Source organism: Lithobates pipiens, unplaced genomic scaffold, assembly GCF_037356315.1.
Source record: "Lithobates pipiens isolate NorthernLeopardFrog02 unplaced genomic scaffold, aLitPip1_a1.2 Scaffold_13, whole genome shotgun sequence".
NCBI lineage: Eukaryota > Metazoa > Chordata > Amphibia > Anura > Ranidae > Lithobates > Lithobates pipiens.
The window spans coordinates 514,893,036-514,911,628 of record NW_027507718.1 but is presented as its reverse complement, the minus strand read 5'-3'; the positions used below and the strand labels follow the sequence as shown (position 1 = coordinate 514,911,628).

The 18,593-nt window shown below is 44.3% G+C and overlaps 1 protein-coding gene across 2 annotated transcripts in view; it reads left to right on the top strand.

The window, feature by feature from the left end:
- Positions 1–18,593, top strand: part of EXOC6B (exocyst complex component 6B) — a 440,636-nt gene that overhangs the window by 239,397 nt on the left and 182,646 nt on the right. For both annotated transcript variants that reach the window (XM_077478074.1, XM_077478073.1), the window contains exons 13-16: positions 2,505–2,602; positions 7,754–7,859; positions 11,660–11,769; positions 15,855–15,966. In XM_077478074.1, the coding sequence (XP_077334200.1) occupies positions 2,505–2,602; positions 7,754–7,859; positions 11,660–11,769; positions 15,855–15,966 (426 nt within the window). The remainder of the gene's footprint in view (positions 1–2,504; positions 2,603–7,753; positions 7,860–11,659; positions 11,770–15,854; positions 15,967–18,593) is intronic.

The window sequence follows — 18,593 nt, the reverse complement described above, 5'->3', positions numbered from 1 at the left end:
TCTAGACAAAACAAGAAAGTGCAAAGCCGCCCTATTATAGCTCGGATTTAATATGGTTTTGTTAACAAGACTACAATAGTCAAACTTGCATTGTGTGAAGATAGATACAGCATAAGGATTCCACTGTAGCCACACTCCTAAATCCCACCTCAAAATCCCAACGGGACTTGGGAGCTGTGGACATTAAACCTTTTTTAGGAGTGCGGCCACACTGGAATCCTTATGCTGTATCTATCTTCACACAATGTGAGTTTGACGATTGTGGTGTTTTTGACTTTACCATATTAAAGCCGAGTTACACTAATTTGCAATCTCTCTTCTTTTGTGTTTCGTCTGGATCTGAGATTCAGAATGAGGTAGATGCCCTCTTTAAGTGTGGAAATGGTAAACAGATTGGAGTTAAACATCTGGAACTATTTTGTCACTGAAATTGGGCAATGACACCTTGATCCAAAAGTCTAGGGAGGACTTGATGAAGATCTGCTAATCTGTGTGACACGGTAAGGCTGGAGGTGAAAAACCAAGTAGGGACCAGGGAGAAAACTCATGTTTTCAGCTCTAGGATTCCACCTCCTACACAGATTTAACAAATGATACACCCCCCCCCCCCCTGAAAATTGGGGCCGCTCTTTAATGCTGATTAAAGTGAAAGTAAACCCTCCTATCGTTTTCAGCCAAGGAAGCTGCCATCTTGGCCTCTATTTAATCTTTTAATCTTTAACTGCCATGAAGCTGTGCATGTGATCAGTTATGACACCAGCCATTGGATGGTTTGACAGTTTGGTTTAGAGCACAACCAATGTGACAGTTAACATTTCTGGCATGCCAGGAATGTAACTGTTTTTTCAAACTGTTAGATCGATGGGTTTACTTCCGCTTTAGGCTGGGTTCACACTGCTGCGGCTAGGAGACCCGGATGTGATTCGCACCGCACTGCAGTGCAAATCACATCCGATCTCTGTGCGATGCGAGTTCAGCCATACAAATAGTATGGCTGAATTCGCATCGCACCCGCTCCAAACTTGCACAGGACCCTTTTTTTGGTCCGCAGCAGAATCGGATCGCATGTGTGTTCACACCATGCAATCCGATTCCTGTCCAAGTTTGCAGATCGCACTGCGATATGCGAACTGATCTGGGGGGTGTCACTAAGGTTTCAATGACACTCCCAGCAGTCCGCATAGGGCAGTGTGAACTGCCGGCGGGAGGCATGCGATGCGGGAACCCGCCGCGGATTCACGGCGTTCCCGCATCGCTTCAGTGTGAACCTAGCCTTAAGGCTATTTTCACACTGAGGAGTGTTACAGGCGTTTTTGCACTAAAAATAGTGCCTGAAAAAACGCCTGCAAACTGCCTCTTCTGCAGCCTTGGTGTGAAAGGCTGAGTGCTTTTCATACTGGGGCGGTGTGCTTGCAGGATGGGAAAAAAGTCCTGCAAAGCAGCAAGTGTATACACCGCTCCTAAACTGCCCCTGCCATTGAAATCAATGTGCACCACTGCAGAAGTGCCTGCATAGCAATTCGGCAGTGGCACTTTTTGGGCGCTTTTAACCCTTTCCTCGGCCGCTAGCAGGGTTTAAAAACGCCTTGCTAGCGGCTGGAAAAACACCGCTATAACACTGGTAAAGTGCCGCTTTACTGCTAACACCCCACCCCAGTGTGAAAGCAGCCTAAGGCTAAAGTGTTTGCAGTCTTCTTCCTCTGAGGTTGATGGGTGCTTTTACCGCCGTAGCTCCTTGTTAATCTAAGGCTATGCAGTTCAAGGCTTTTTGTACAGGGGTTCCACAGTCCATCACTTTAAGAGGATGATCAACCTGCAGAAGGAGTTAGATCTCTTTTTAATAGATTAGATTTGAGAACCCCAGCTGGGGGGTTCCTGCGGATAGATGGCCTGGGTCCAGGGCCTGACACTCACATTTCATTGCTGCACGAGACATTACATGTGAGTTGCCACTGCGATTACCCGGGCTGCATTCAGGGCCAAACATTCACATGTGATTGCTGCATGAGAGTTTACATGTGAGTGGCCCCGATAAGCTGGTCTGCATTCAGGGCCAAACATTCACGTGAATGTTGCATGAGGGATTATATGTGAGTGGTCCGATTTTACTTGGTCTGCATCCAGGGCTGAACACTCATGTGATTGCTGCATGAGAGATTACATGCGAGTGGCCTCGATTAGCTGCGGGAGCCGGCAGCCTCCTATTGTTTTCAATGGGGCTACCTCCCACAGCTAATAGCAGGAAACACCGCTGGTGTTCTGGCATCTATTTGGAGTGTGGGTTCATTTGCAGGCATGCCTCCTAAAAGTGATGTTAAACTTCTAGAGAGTTCGGCTATACAGGAAATATGAGCAGAAGGAAAGCTTTTCATTGTGTCCTGCTTCCTCCCAACCTAGGACTGATCTGCATTGCAGGTAACCCATGTCCGACCTGCTACAGAACTCTGTCCTAGCTAATATTCATTTGTATTTATAAATAGTGACCTTTTATCTGTTATGTGCAGGGTTATGGCTTCCCAGTGAACCAGCTGTTTGACATGTTGCTGGAGGTCAGAGATCAGTACAGTGAGATCTTACTGAAGAAGTGGGCACTGGTTTTCAGGTGGGTACTGCTGCAATACACATCTTTCATGATAACTTTTGTAAGAGACGTTATGGGTAAAGGTTGAGTCGGGTTCACACAGACTATAAAATAAGTGCATGGCAACCATTATCAGTGCCTACCAAGTTACCCCTAAATGACAAGCAGGAAACAGTGTTTAGAGCCAAAAGGTTCAAGAAAGTCTTCCATGTTTGTTGAAATTGCATTACAGCAGCCCTATTGCTGAAATATAATATGCATCGCATACTAGCACATTATGTGAAACTTCGCCGAAAACAAAGCCCTCCAGCGCGGCGCTGTCAACACTGAGAGGGCTTCCATCTTCACTTAGTCTTCCTTCTGGGTTTTCGGACTTTGGCTGTGTGAGTGGCCAGAGCTGTGATGATGTCATGCAGGAGCCGCCGCTTAGGACACAGGACTCGGGTGGCCATTCCTTCAGGGTGCATGCGCCAGTAACCTCACCGGTTGCATGTGCAGTAAATCTCTCCTAAACGGCGCACATTTAGGAGATACTTACAGTACCTATAGGCAAGCCTATAATAAGGCTTACCTATAGGTAAAAGTCAGAGATGAGAGTTTACTCCCATTAGAGTCAAATAACGGCCGGACGGGACCACTCTAGAAGCAGTTGGATATCATATGATGTCCTCCCCAGAACGGGATTTGCGCGCACGCGATAGGCAGTGCTGCGGCTCGATCTGTAATTCGCTGCATCCACTAGACACAGCAGATGACAGAGCAGTGTTACCGGCTTGCTGCCGGTACCATGGGATCGCTGTGACCAATAACAGCAAATCACATGACGCTTGTACACAATGGATGGCTTCCATTCATGCCATTAATTGTGTACTAGTGTGTTGATCTCTGTGATTGGTCACAGTGATCACATGGTACAGACAGGGCCAATCACAGCCCGTCTGTACGATGTGATTAGCTGTGGTCAATCACAGCTAATCATAATAGACACTGAATCAATGCAGTAAAAATGGTTGTGTATAACTGTGATATCCACGGTTATAAGCAATCGTAGTGCATCATTATCACCTCTCCAGAGTAGTACAGTCCGCATCCCATTCGCATAGCAGGAGATTGTGACCAGCTTTGTATGGAGTCAGTTCACATATCTCCGATGCAAATTTGCACAGGGGTCCTGTGTGTCTTTTGGTCCATTTCAGGTCCGAATTCAGCCCAAAATTAGGGCTGGAATTGTATCTGAAATGGTGACTCAGGATGCACCGGACTCTGGGAACCGCATCAGCATTAGTTTTGAACCCAGCCCAAAGCTAGAAATTGCACTTGCAAAGAAACGGGTAAAAAACAGTGGTGTATAATTACATATTAAGAGAAGAGGGGTTTGGGACTGTAAATAAAGCACACAACTAAAAATAGACAGAATGATCAGTATGCGATAACATGTTTAATGGTTTGTATTAAATCTACATTTAATTAATGTTATTTGCTGGACATCTGAGAGTCATTTAGCACCACATCCCTTATATCAATGCATAGTATATCAAACATTGAAGGGATTGGCATTTTAAAGGTGCAGAAACACAAAACAAATGTTTTTTAAAAATTACTATTTTATTTAAGAGACCTTAAAATCCATATTTAAACATAAAAAGTCCTAAATGACCATACAATACATAAACTAATGCAGATTGTTTGCATTTCTACATGTTTCGCCACATCATTGGCTTCTTTAGGAGAAATGTTATCACAGTCACTGTATAGTCAATGGATACATTTGAAAAATCTACAAGCTCCAGAGTCATAGGGTTGGGTCAATTGGTAAAACCATAGAGAGAGGTAGAAAAGCGCTCACTAAGGGTCTGAGGCCAGCAGTTGTAGAAAACAGCTCCTAAATACCATAAACTCGTTAACATCCAAGTTTAGATTCACTTCCCACATAACAAAGGAAGCCACACAGGGTATGTTGATACAGCTCCAATTCGTATAGAGCCACCCAAGGAGTGCTGCGGTGGGAAGATCACCAACGTCCTCTCCCTCTCCTGTGCTGAATCATCATAGGAGAGGACGTTGATGGTCTTTCCACAGCAGGAGGAGTTTTCTACAACTGCTGGCCTCTGATGGGCCCTTAGTGAGCATTTATCTACCTCTCTCTATGGTTTTACCAATCGATCCAACTGATCCATCCCTATGACTCTGGAGCTTGTATATTTTTTACATATATCCATTGACTATACAGTGCCTGATAACAATTCTCCTGAAGAAGCCAATGATGTGGTGAAACATGTAGAGATTCAATCAGTCTGCATTTGTTTATGTATTGTATGGTCATTCAGGACACGTTTTTTATGTTTACATATGGATTTTAATGTCTCTTAAATACATTTGCACCTTTTTAAATTTCCAATCCTTGAAATGTTTGGTATACTATACAATTAATGACAAAATACACTTAAAAATATTAGTATCAATATATAACACCTTAATAATTCATATAGGTACACATATTCCAACAACAAATAAACTACTATTATTTGTAAATAAGAGTGTTGGGATTGAGTTTGTTGTCCACCCCCATCCTTTTATCTCCTCCTTTACCAACTAGTCGATAATTTAGTCATTCGTATATTTCATTGTAGAGACATCTATTCCACATCTGCTCCTGATGAGTGGAAGATATCCACGAAACGCGTAGTGCTCCTTTCTGATGCTAAGTCATTGCAATTTATGTGTTCAACAGCAGAGTACTATTTGAGAATCATGAACCATTTTATATTAGAGCTGCATGAGACTGGCTAAAATGAGAATGGTGATTATTTTTTTTTTGCTTAGAATATAGATCACGATTCTCTCATGATTCTCATAGCGTAAGATCGTGTTTCACATTAAACAAAATATTTTTTTTTTTTTCATTGAAGTGTATTTTTCCCCATAAAATTGCTTTTGAATGACCACTGCAAATACAGTGCGACATACAATATTGCAACAATCGCCATTTTATTCCCTAGGGCCTCTGCTAAAAAAATATGTATATAATGTTTGGGGTTCCAAGTAATTTTCTAGCAAAAAAACCCCCCTGATTTTAACTGTAAGAAACAAGTGTCAGAAAAAGGTTTAGACTTTAAGTGGTTAAACTTCCTGGCAGTGCGCAGAGAACTCTCTATACTTAAATGAAAGAATTGGGAAACACTGCAATATAGATCTTCGGGGGGGGGGGGGGGGCGAATCGAGATCGGTATTTAACAATTAGTTGTGCAGCTCTATTTTATACTGGCATGTTCATATTGAACCAGAGAATTTTGGGTTACATATTAATATCTATTATACGTTCTGAGTTATCTTGGCATATGTGTACATATATATGAATTATTAAGGTGTTATATATTGATATACTAATATTTTCAAGTGTATTTTGTCATGAATTAAATGTATATTTAATACGAACCATTAAACGTGTTATCACATACTGTTATTTCTGTCTATTTTTAGTTGTGTGCTTCATTTAAAGTCCCAAACCCCTCTTCTCTTTTTATATGTGTAACAGTGGTGGAGACATTTAAACCTATCCATTCACTGCCTCCTTTTAAAGTCCCAAATATCTTCCCCCCCCCCCCCCCCTTTTTTAAAGCGGTGTATAATTACATCAAAATCTCTGTGAAGGACACACCCAGTTCGTGATGTCACATGTGTGGCTCCGCACTGACACGTTTTGTCAAATAAGACATTCTCAAAGGACTTTCGATTCATTACATAACTGGTGTGGCTTTCATCCAAATACAGAATGGCCACATAATGTCTTGTTTTTGATCTGACCAGACTGAAAGTATAACTAGTAAACGAAAATCCCTAGTTTTGGGTTGTCCCCAGAAAAGTAATAGAAGCAGTGGTTGGACGCCCAGGCTCCACCCCCTCTCTCCACACCAGCCCCTATATGCAATAGATCGATTCATGCATAGCATTAATCTATCTACAGCCGCCAGGGTCGGATTAAGAGCATCATGTGCTTGGTGCTGAGGATTTTGGTGGACCTTTTACTGGGCATCCTTCTGTGTTTCCAAGAGCCTGTGTTGGCGTGTGCCCAAACTCTAAAGGGCGCAGCCGCACAGGAGTAACACTATATAAGCCTGGCATTTAATTGGCCAGGTTCCTGTAAGGCCATACATTGGTGTGAGCTGAAAGAGTGCAGCTGCACAGGCCTAACACTATGAAAGACCCATATTTCTGTAAGAGCCCTGCATGGCCGTGCCCCAGGTTCCATTAGGACTGCTAATGTGACATCCATTATCAATCCCACCACCCTGCCCAGGTGGTACATGCGGAATGCAGGGCCAGTCAGGGGAGAGCTCTCCCTGTTGGCCCATTGCTTCCCATGACCAGTCTATTCTTTTTGGGTGGCTGGGCTTTTATTAGGGTAGGGGCCTGGAGCTGCAGCTCCAATAGCACCTATGTTAATCCAGCACCGGGCGCATGAATTGCAGCAGCCAGGGTTTTTTTAATTTTATTTTTAAGCACCTGATTAGAGCCAGAGGCTCTAATAGGCATCAAAATAGGGTGGGCTCAGGTCACAGAGAATGCGCTCCGATCCTAGGTGTGTTACAAAAAAGCAAATGAATATTCGCTTTTGAAACACTGATCCTCAATCCGGTCAATCAGAAGCGGGTGGGAGACCCATTTTCCAAGTGGATGAAAAGAGAAGACACCCGATTGGCCACTGCCGAGGTGGAGGAGTGAAATGGAAGCCGCCATGATGAACCATGGAGAGCAGAAGGATGTGAGGCTGCCGCCACCGAGCAGGGGAAGCCGCCGGTGATGGGGTAAGTGCTACCGACCTAGGGGGAGTTAGGGAAAAAAATTCCCACCAGTTGCCACTGAATAGAGGGGAAAGCTTCCAATGGGGACACTAGTTCTGGTTACTTGGGGGTCCCCAAGGAATTCTCTTGATTTACAGGGATTTCCGTTTCACTTGCTGTTTGGTTATGGGACAGGAGGTGAAGGGAAATCTCATGAGTGGGACACAGATGGTGGAAAATTAATATAACAGGGATTAAAGCCCTCACTTTATCTAAAAAGAAAAGGAAAAAAAAAAGTTTTGCCTATAGTTCTACTTAAAATAAATTTGTACGGAGAGAAAGGAACAGTAGTATAAAGTATAATCCGTTTTTTGTTTTTTTTTGTATACAGGAACATACTGGATGCAGATAACTACAGCCCTATCCCTGTGAGTGATGAGACTGTATATAGGAAGATATTGGGTCAGTTCCCTTTCCAGGACCCGGAGTTAGAAAAGGTAAAACAGGCACTGATTACCATCACATATAATCCAAACACAATGAATTCTTTATGACCACGGTGTTGCACTGTAGTCCTCTGTGCTTTTACAACCGTGGCATGTTTCCCCAACTGCCCACAAAGAGCAGAGGTAGACTGCCACACTTTTCCTGAACATTTTTATGTGCATTTAATGTAATACATGCATCTGACTGCAATCGCTTTGGACAAGAAAACCAGGTCTGCATCTTGCCTCTAGTAAGCAACTCGTCCACCTAATACAGAAACCTCTCCCAGCCTCCTCTTGCAAATGCGGCTATCCCCGTATACCTCCACCAGAGAATGTGTAAGCCCTTGTACATGCGGTCGGACATTCCGACAACAAAATCCATCGGCTTTTGTCTGAAACTGGTGTTGCATACAGGACAAAGTTGTCGGAAAGTCCGATCGTTTGTAACGTGATGACGTTATTTAGTTATGACGGGACTACGTTCAGGCTAGTAGCCGATGGCTTTGGTCTAAGAATTTGATCTGAGCATGCATGGCACTTTGTTCGATCGGAATTCTCTACAAACGAACGTACAAAGTCCGATCGGATCATATTGTCGGAAAATATTTATATCCAACTCTCAAACTTTGGACGTTCCGACGGAAAAAGTCAGATGAAGCCCACACACGGTCGGATTGTCCGACAACACGGTCTGATCGGACATTTTCCGTAGGAATGTCCGACCGTGTGTACAAGGGCTAAGAGCTGCATTGGGCCCCATACAATCCTGACCGTTGGAAGAACATTTTCTGCTGTACGAGGTACAGTTAACCTGTCGGGTCTTAAAGTGGAACTACACTGCATCTGAGCATCACAAACTAAAATCACTATTTTAATTAATTTTTAATATTCAAAGTAAACTCCCCCCCCCCCCCCCCCCCATCCACCCATGTCTCCATGCTTTATTTTGTTGAGAAATCACTTTGTAGCACATCCTCCCCCCTAGCATCTCTGGCCCTGGCCATCTTGAGTAAGGGCAATGATTCATGTAGCATTTAAGTCCTGGAAATCCATCTGCCCTTGGCTCAGGCATGCAGACAGGAGGGTGTGCCTAGCTGAGAGAACCTCTCCTCCCCTCCTGAAGACTCCTGGCATGTACAGCCCTGACCAAAAGTTTTGAGAAAGACACAAATATTAATTTTCACAAAGTCTGCTGCCTCAGTGTGTTTAGATTAGTTTAGTTTTTGTCAGAAGTTACTATGGTATACTGAAGTATAATTACAAGCATTTCATAAGTGTCAAAGTCTTTTATTGACAATGACATTAAGTTTATGCAAAGAGTCAATATTTGCAGTATTAACCCTTCTTTTTAAAGACTTCTACAATTTGCCCTGGCATTCTGTCAATCAACCTCTGGGCTATATCCTGACTGACTGGCAGCCCATTCTTGCATAATTGATGCTTAGAGTTTGTTAGAATTTGTGAGGCGTTTTTTTTTGTTCACCCTCCTCTTGAGGATTGACCACAAGTTCTCAATGGGATTAAGGTCTGGGGAGCTTCCTGGTTATGGACCCAAAATTTTTAGGTTTTGTTCCCCAAGCCACTTATCACTTTTGCCTTATGTCAAGGTGCTCCATCATGCTGGAAAAGGCATTGATCCTCACCAAACTGTGATGGTTGGGAGAAGTTGCTCTCGGAGGATGTGTTTGTACCATTCCTTATTCATGGCTGTGTTTTTAGGCAAAATTGTGAGGGAGCCCCACACTCCCTTGGCTGAGAAGCAACCCCACACATGAATGGTCTCAGAATGCTTTACTGTTGGCATGACACAGGACTGATGGTAGAGCTCACCTTTTCTTCTCTGGACAGGGTTTTTTCAGGATGCCCCAAACAATGGGAAAGGGGATTCATCAGAGAAAATGACTTTACCCCAGTCCTCAGCAGTCCAGTCCCTGTATCTTTTGCAGAATATCAGTCATTCCCTGATGTTTTTTTCTGGAGATAATTGGCTTCTTTGATTCCATTTTTGACACCAGACTAGCCTTCAAAAGTCTTCTCCTTACTATGTGTGCAGATGTACTCAAACCTGTCTGCTGCCATTCCTGAACAAGCTCTGCACTAGTGGTGCTCCGATCCTGCAGCTGAATCATCTATAGGAGACGGTCCTGGCACTTGCTGGACTTTCTTGGGCGCACTGAAGCCTTCTTCACAACAGTTGAACACATCTCCTTGATGTTCTTGATGATCCGATAAATGGTTGATTTAGGTTCAATCTTAGTAGCAGCAATATCCATGCCTGTGAATTCCTTTTTGTGCAAAGCAATGATGACTGCACGTGTTTCCTTGCAGGTAACAATGGTTAACAGAGGAAGAACAATGATTTCAAGCACCACCCTCCTTTTAAAGCCTCCCACCTGTTGTTCTAACTCAATCGGCATCACAGATTTTCACTGACATCTGTGTTAACGAGAGAATCACTGACATGTTAGCTGCTCTTTTTGTGGCAGGGCTGAAATGCAAAGGAATTTTGTTTATTTTAATTTTTTTGGATTAAGTTAATTTACATGGCAAAGAGGGACTTTGCAATTCATCTGATCACTCTTCATAACATTCTGGAGTATATGCAAATTTCCATCATAAAAACTGAGGCATCAGACTTTGTGAAAATTAATATATATCATTATGAAAACTTTTGACCACAGCTGTATGACCTAATTTGCCTAGGCAAGAAACAAGGAAGTAACCAAAGAAGTGTAAAAAAAAAACAAAAAAAAAACGAGTAAACATGATATACTTTCATTCATATCTAGCTACTAATGCTAGGAGCCGAAGGATTAAAAATGATCAATGTTGATTGAAAGAGTGAAGTTCCACTTTAAATAGTTTCCTCTAAGAATACCTATTAAGTATAGCTACTTTTTCATGCGTGCAAGGACCTGCTTTAGCGTTCCAGTCAGTCTCTCTATGAATACTAATCCCTGTATATCTCGTGGGTCCAGACTTCTACCCAAATGGGCACTAAGCTCCACCTTCCCGTTACCAATCCTTCTCCTGCACAATTCAATAGTCCAGTGCCAGAATCACAGTAGACGCTCTGAAATGGGGCTGTGAAGTTACAGAGATGAGGCTTAAGCCAGCCATTAATGGTGCAATTTTCATTCCTGCAACCTGGATGATAGACTTTAGTACAAGGGTACAACCAGCATGCCAACTTTTTCATGCAATCATTGCCAGCAACACCCCCCATCCATTCCATTCCTGAGAGAACACAATAGCTCTGCGGGAAGGATTTTCCCATCAACACTGTGACTGTGTGTTGGTGGGTGAATCCTTTCTGCAGAGCTGTGTTCTCCCAGCAGGGAATGAGGTGGGGGGGTGATCACTGTAGCTGCTGGCAATAATCCCATGAAAACGTTGGCATGCTGGTTGTTGGGGGAGGGGGGGGGGGGCGGGCATCACTGTAGCTGCTGGCAATAATCCCATGAAAAAGTTGGCATGCTGGTTGTACCCTTGTACACGAGTCAGTCGATTGATATCAACTTGGGTGCAATCAGCCTTCCACATACATGGTTCAGATCTCGGCCGATTCAGACTTCGGAGAGGTTTGAACCATCTATGGCCGGCTTTAGGACTACTTGTGAGCAGCACTTAGAAGAAAGTCAAGGCTGTCTGTATAGCCTGGGCCTGTGGCTCTACAAGGACACAGTAAATAATTGATGTAAAGCAAGCATTCAAGTGAAGGTGCCTTTTATACTAGAAGTTCAGATGTTAAAAAAAAGGATAACATCCTCTGTCCATACAAGTATCTGATTTTCTCTTTTTTTGTGCAGCAACCCTTTCCAAGAAAATTTCCCTTTTCTGAATTTGTGCCAAAAATCTACAGTCAAATTAAGGAATTTATCTACGCCTGTCTGAAGTTCTCTGAGGACTTACATTTAAGGTAAACGAATCTACACGGTTCTCATGGGTTTGTAGTCATATATACTTCAGAATGCATGGAGCATAGGTGATCCTTTCCTTTCAGGTGCAATTTTGACACTAGACAATGGTGCCCTTGCAGGACACTTATCCCAGCCTCATATGGATGTTTAGTCCTGGGTCCTCTTTCCTCTTCTGTTTATGATGTGGGGTCCTTCTTTGGGTAGTCAATGTCTTCATTAGATGGACCCTTCCAATTGGTTGTCCAATAGAACCTCTCAAGATTGAGAAGAGGAGCCACTTTGGCATGCGGTGACTGGCTGTGGCACATCTTCAGCACTGAATTGGTAATCCTCCACACCTGAGCAATTGAGTACTGTCCATGATCCTTTTTTTTTTTTTTTTGCATTAGCATCCAACATTACGGGACAAGCTTTTGTGGCATACGCTCCTTCAGGGTCAAAGCAGCACTGCTTAAACCTTGAAGAAGGGGGAACACTCCCCAAAACTTGTCCTGAAAATTTGGATGCTTATGTCATGTATCTGGCAGTAGACTGAAATTATGAGGTCGTCCTCTCCTTGTATCTCCAGCCCAGGCCCCGCTGAGAGTGAAACAGATGGTGCCAATGGGCAGGAGGAGCATGCATGCCTGTAGGTGTTGATTCTAGAGATTGTGGCTGGAGTTGAAGACTTGTAATTCAGGCAGAACGTCAGATCAGGAACCGTGATGATGCCGGATAAATTAGCCAAGGTTAAAGGGACACTCCACCAGGGCTGCAGGTTCAGGATGCGTGGCTTGCCAGAGCTCCCCGCAGGCTTAAGACAGGAGAACGTTGTGTCCACTGGAGCTTGGATGAGGGGGAGCCAGCGCAGACACTCGGAAGTAACGTGAAGCCAAACAGGAGCGTGGTCCGAAGGATAGCCGGAGTCGGCAACGAGTGGACAGCGAGGTACCAAGGCATCAGACAGGAGCGAAGTCAGGAGTAAGCCGAAGGCAAGAACCGATGATCAGAAGCATAGCCAGGTCAGGTCAATAGCAAGCCAGGTCAGCAACGGGTATACACAGAGCTGGATTAACTTGGGGGCTATTGGAGCTGCAGCTCCAGGCCCCTACCTAAATAAAGACCCCCCTGTCACACATACACACACACAGTGTAATACAATGAGTTCTATCAGCAGCGATATTACCGCTGCTACTTTATCCTCCTGTCATTGCTGACCCCAAGAGTTTCGGCCTGGGAACGGGTGCATTGTTCTGTGCCGATTGAGACACAGGATCGGCACATCTTAGTGCTACATGAAGAGGACGGAGGAGGCATGATTGCTCTTCCTCCCTGTCCTATCCCTGCTGCGTCTGCTCCACCCAACGATGTGCACACACTGTCAGTGAACGTGGTTGCTGTGCGGGCACGTGAAGGAGGCAGATTTAATTGCACAGCGAAATATTTGGGGAGTACTGGTATACAGAAAGCTCCCCCTTCACATTTCCAGATGTCTCTCTTCTGCTGCTCTTACAGCACTGGTGCTTCTCTCTCCTAGACAGTGAGGGCTGGGGGGCGGTCTTTGTGACCTGTGGGGCGGTCTCTGTGATCTGTGGGTCTGGGATGTGGAGGTGGTCTCTGTGACAGAATTCTCTGAAACCGTCTCTGTTGGGAGCAGTGGCATCTTTGTCAGGCAATCTCTGTGGGACCCGCAGTCTCTGAGAGCAATGGAGCACTGACGATCTCTGCGGGAACAGTCTCTGTCCCCATAGAGATTTCCAGTGCTTCCAGACACCTTTTCCAGGGCATGAAGAAGTTGGGGGGGGGGGGGGTACCAACAGCCCGAGCCTTCCTTCCACGGAAGTGGAACTTTTTTTCCATAAAAAGGTCCACCAAAATCCTTAGCAGGTGGCCCATGATGCTCTTAATCCAGACCTGGGTATACAGGATACAAGCAGGGCACAAGGAAGCATCTGAAGGCCAGTCAGCGCTGAGCAGAAGTCAGAACATCCTTTTTAAATATGCCCTCTGGCGCCAATAGAGACTGTGGATGCACTCCTACGAGTGCATGCATTCTTCCGTGCATGCGCCTGTGCACAAATCTACGGCAATAGTATGCCCGCAGGTGACTGTGCGTGCGCCCGGTGTGTCACAGCAGCTTCCTGCCATCTAATGGAGATCAAAAAACAGTATCAAGGACAAAGCTCAATTGTTTTTGTTGCATCTTCACTAATACAGCTATGATCACTTAGGAGATTGTATCTTGCTTCACAAGGTAAAAAAAACAAAACAAAACATTTAATAGAGGTGAGAGGGGATCCACATAATGATAGTCTTTATCTGATGCAAGCAGCACGGCATCAGCTCCAGGGCACTTTCATGAGCTTGAAAGGTGGAAAGGGCTTCCTTGTAGCGGCTCTTCTCATACATTATTACAGCTGGTGGAAGAGAACTCCAGCTGTCTCATACTGGTTGTGTCTGGCACATAGCATTAGGAGCGGGGGTCTCACTGTGTAACATGATGGCTCTATTGATCTTCCTCTGACACTTCTACCCATCCCTCTAGCCCCCATGTTGTGGTGTCAGGTAAGTGGCTAGGCTTTCCTTGTATTTACCCAGTTCATGTCCAGACCGCTAATCTCCAGCGCTTATCGGCTGCAGGAGGATAAGGGCGAAAAAGGTCATGCGACCCCGAGGCTCTCCGCCTGATATTGGAGTAAGCTGCCTCCATCTCAGGAGATAACCCCCGCTTGTCCTTTTCTGACCTTCTGGAGGGCTGCTGACAGATCAAAGCAGCTTACATTAGCCAGGCTTTTGTTCCCGTTCATTGATATTACACTTAGCTGAATTCCATTTCTATGTGAACGTCAGGGGTTCCTGCATGACGTGACTTTCATGGCCTCGTCTCCCTTCAGCTAATTACAGGATAACTGGCATAGCTTACACTTGGAGCTCGCCATCATAATTACTGAACGTGCTCCGTCTGCCCCTAGACCAGAATCCATAGTTCATTCTTTTATGGAGGTTACAAGTCGTCATATTATGGCAGTCCTCCAATCTCTCTCAGCAATCACAGCTCAATTCCTGACCAGAGATTGTGTGTTTTTATTTTTATTTTTTAGGGCCATTTACACTTCCTTCAACTTTAACACACCTTACACACTCTGGAAGTTAAAAATAACAAACAAATCACACTTACCTGATCTGTGTAGTGATTTTGCACAGAGCAGCCCTGATCCTCCTCTTCTCTTGTCCCTTTTCGGGGGGGGGGGGGGGGCTCCTGGCCCCTCCCTCCTGTTGAGTGCCCCCACAGCAAGCAGCTTGCTATGGGGGGCAGCTGAGCCACAGGTTCCTGTGTCCAATCAGACACGGAGCCCTGGCCCCACTCCACCCCCTCTCTTCTCATAGGCTCGCTGAATATGATTGACAGCAGCAGGAGCCAGTTGTGCTTCGCTGCTCTCTGACAATGAGGAGGGAGAGTCGTAGGCAGCCGACTCTCTTGTGCAACGTCACTGGATCTAGGTGGGCTCAGGTAAGTATTAAGGAGGTGGGGGGGCTGCACACAGAAGGCTTTCTATCTTAATGCATTAAGATAAAAAAAAAAACCTTCTGCCATTTACAACCACTATTTAAGCTGGATAAAGACTATATTTTGTTCTGTTGTCAAACCAGCCAAATATCGATGCATGTGTGGCCATCCCCATTCAACAGAAGACGATTGTGAGATTGACTTGCTGGAAAACTTTGGATGATCAGCGGCTGCCCCTGTTCAGTGTAGTCTGAGAGCAAAGAATCCCGCTGTCAGAATACAATGTCCAGCCTGCTGAAATAAAAAAAATAAAAAGAATCGAACTATGGACATTACCTGATCACAGCAAAGGTTTACTTCTACCTGCAGATCACTGATGTAAAGGAAGAGAGTAATAATTGTTTCCTGTTTTCAGTTTTTCTTGGTTTGAGCACCTTTACAAACTAATCGAAACTTCGTGTTTGTACATGTTGTATGTATATGATTAGAGGAGCCTGGCTTGAATGAATGAATTAATGAAATACTTGTATAGCGCACAATGCGAACTGAATCACCTCTAGGCTTTATATATTCCTTTTTATATTTGTCATATTTTAGCTCTACGGAAGTGGACGATATGATCAGAAAATCCACAAATTTACTACTGACCCGAACACTCAGCAACTGCCTGCAGAATGTCATTAAGAGAAAGAATGTTGGCCTTACAGAGGTGGGTACAGAGCTTGCTTTGTTTTCAATCGTTTTTTTATTAGTTTTATGAACAAGTTATACAAATTAAAAAAAAATACACTCGCTGACACCTTTTGAGACTCTCTGTTCACAAGCCTCACCCCAGCGTCATCTAATCTCGACGGCCCACTCACTCTTCTCCCAGTCCAAATCACCAAAAAACTGGAAAGCTTGCCTAGCTTGGGAAAGGGATCTGCAAATGGAGATCTCGGAAGAAGAGTGGGAAAAAATCTTTCTCATCACGCATAAGGGTTCTCTGAACGTGAATACCCAAGAGAACAACTTCAAACTTATTTCCAGATTGTATCGAACACCTGATCTAGTTAATAAGTTTAACCCAGAGATACCTAACAAATGCTGGAGATGCTTAGGTAATGATGGATCCCTACTACACATATGGTGGTCATGTCCCAGTATCCAGAACTTCTGGGCCCAGGTGAACAGCATATCCAGTTCCATTACTGACAGCCCTATTGATTTTACGGCAGCCCGCATGCTCCTCCATCACACTTCAATCCCAAACCACACATATATGAACTCCCCAGGCTTGCACCTACTCAATGCTGCCAAACTTTGCATCCCAATCCATTGGGGGTCTCCCACTGTCCCCTCCACAAATGACTGGTTAAAAAAGGGTAGCAAGGATAGCAGAGATTGAGGAACTCATTTACATTGCTAAAGACTCCCCGCATAAATTCGCACAGATCTGGGATAAATGGACACGTTTTCGAAGCTGTAACTCCTTAAACTCCGGGGTCAATCCGACTAGCCCTTCACTTGCTGGGCAATCGCCCGTCTGATCTGGGGAATCGCCCCGCCTTGACTCACAACACCGCTCGCTCGGTCCCAGGTTATATGGGCCAGGCTGCTTTATCGTTCCCTCTCCTCATTCTGCACATGGACAACTGGGGGAGTCCGGAGAGAAGATCCCCTTCCGAACCTATGTATCCACCACCTACCCCCCATCTCCTCTTTTACTATCCTCTCTTTCACACCCCTTCTTTCTTTCTCTCACCCCCACTATCCCCCCTCGCAGGGGGCCGACCTTTGACGCAGACGCCCATCCCCTCGAACGGTTGACGGCTTCCTACTGACTAGGTGAACCCCTCTCTGGTCCCCTACGCCTCCCTTCCAGCTGATGTATTACCGCCCACTCACCACTTCCTTCCAATGGATCTCGGGGGAGCAGACCGATTACTATAGGCCAGTGAATATCCCCGAGACAAGAGACTTACCCCTGAAAAGACACCCCTTAACACTTACTGTAATTGCAATCTCGGGGAGGAAACGAAAAGGTGTAGAGACGTAGGGGGAATAGCACTGAGTTCAGTTCGAACAAGAGATGCTGGGTCACCTCAGGTCCTAACTTTGACTCTAAGTTCTGTTTGACTGTTCACCTGTATTATTATTCTCATTGTAACTGTCTGTGATACCGAGCTGTACTTTGTCTATTTAGTACATCAAGTCCAGCTTGTTATACTTTTTCTTTGAAAATAAATAAACATTTTACGGAAAAAAAATAAAAATACACTCACATATTTTACTACAAGAACTCTACATGATATCCTGTATCTCTGACAAAGGACTAAGATTTCTATTCTTTATATCTTTTCTCTTGTCTTTTGCACAGGATCATATTATTATCTTCTATTCATCTACATTAACACAAAATACTGTATAACAAAGGGAAAAAAATAAAATTTTCTTAATCCCTTCCCCCTTTTTCTTTTTTATATCTATCTCTCTAAGGTGGTATATTCCTTATTGTAAATATTGCATCATTGAGAACCGAAACTCCTTCCATTGTTGCCATATTTATTGGTCTTTGATTTCTTGTGTTCTTTTCTCTACTTATTTGTTCCTCTGTATATTGTATTTCATTCAGTTCACAACCCCATTCCTCTATTGTAGGACTTTTTTTGGCCATTTTCGAGCAATTATTGTTCTGGCGGCTGTTTGTCATATGGTGAAGAACGTCTGATTTTATTGATCCTGGTATTATAGATAATATTGCAATATTTACATTTGGTTCAGAGCTCGCTTTGTAACAAGACCGCATACAATTCACAAGTATAGAGGAATATTCTCTTGTACCTAGGAGACACTCCCATTACCAAGAGTCCCAATACACACATACAAGAGCTGTCTCCTTATTGGGGAAAAAATGCCTATTCTCCTTATTTAGTGCACTTGTCAAAGCTGAACTCCAGCCTTATCTTCAGTCTATCACACTTGTACAAGCTCCTCTCCTTAAGCCAGCCATAGATGGAGCGGTTTTCCAATTTTCCCCCATCAGCACAGTCACTGTCCTATGGAATTATTGTGCTCTCCTGGTGGGGGAGCCTTCCCGGCCAGGAGAAAACATGATGATTATTTTGGCAATAATTGCTTGAAGAATCTGACAGGCTGATTGTACTCAAGTTGATTGATCAATCAACTTCAGTACAATCAGCCTGCCCATAACTACAACCTGCTGAACTGGCCTAGATTCGAACCACCTGTGGCCGACCTAACTCTGATTACACTGCACACTGTGAGCTTTTTACCATGTGCATTAGAAGCTGCAAGAAGTCAGCTAGAGCCCGTCTCATACCTGCCTGGAGGATG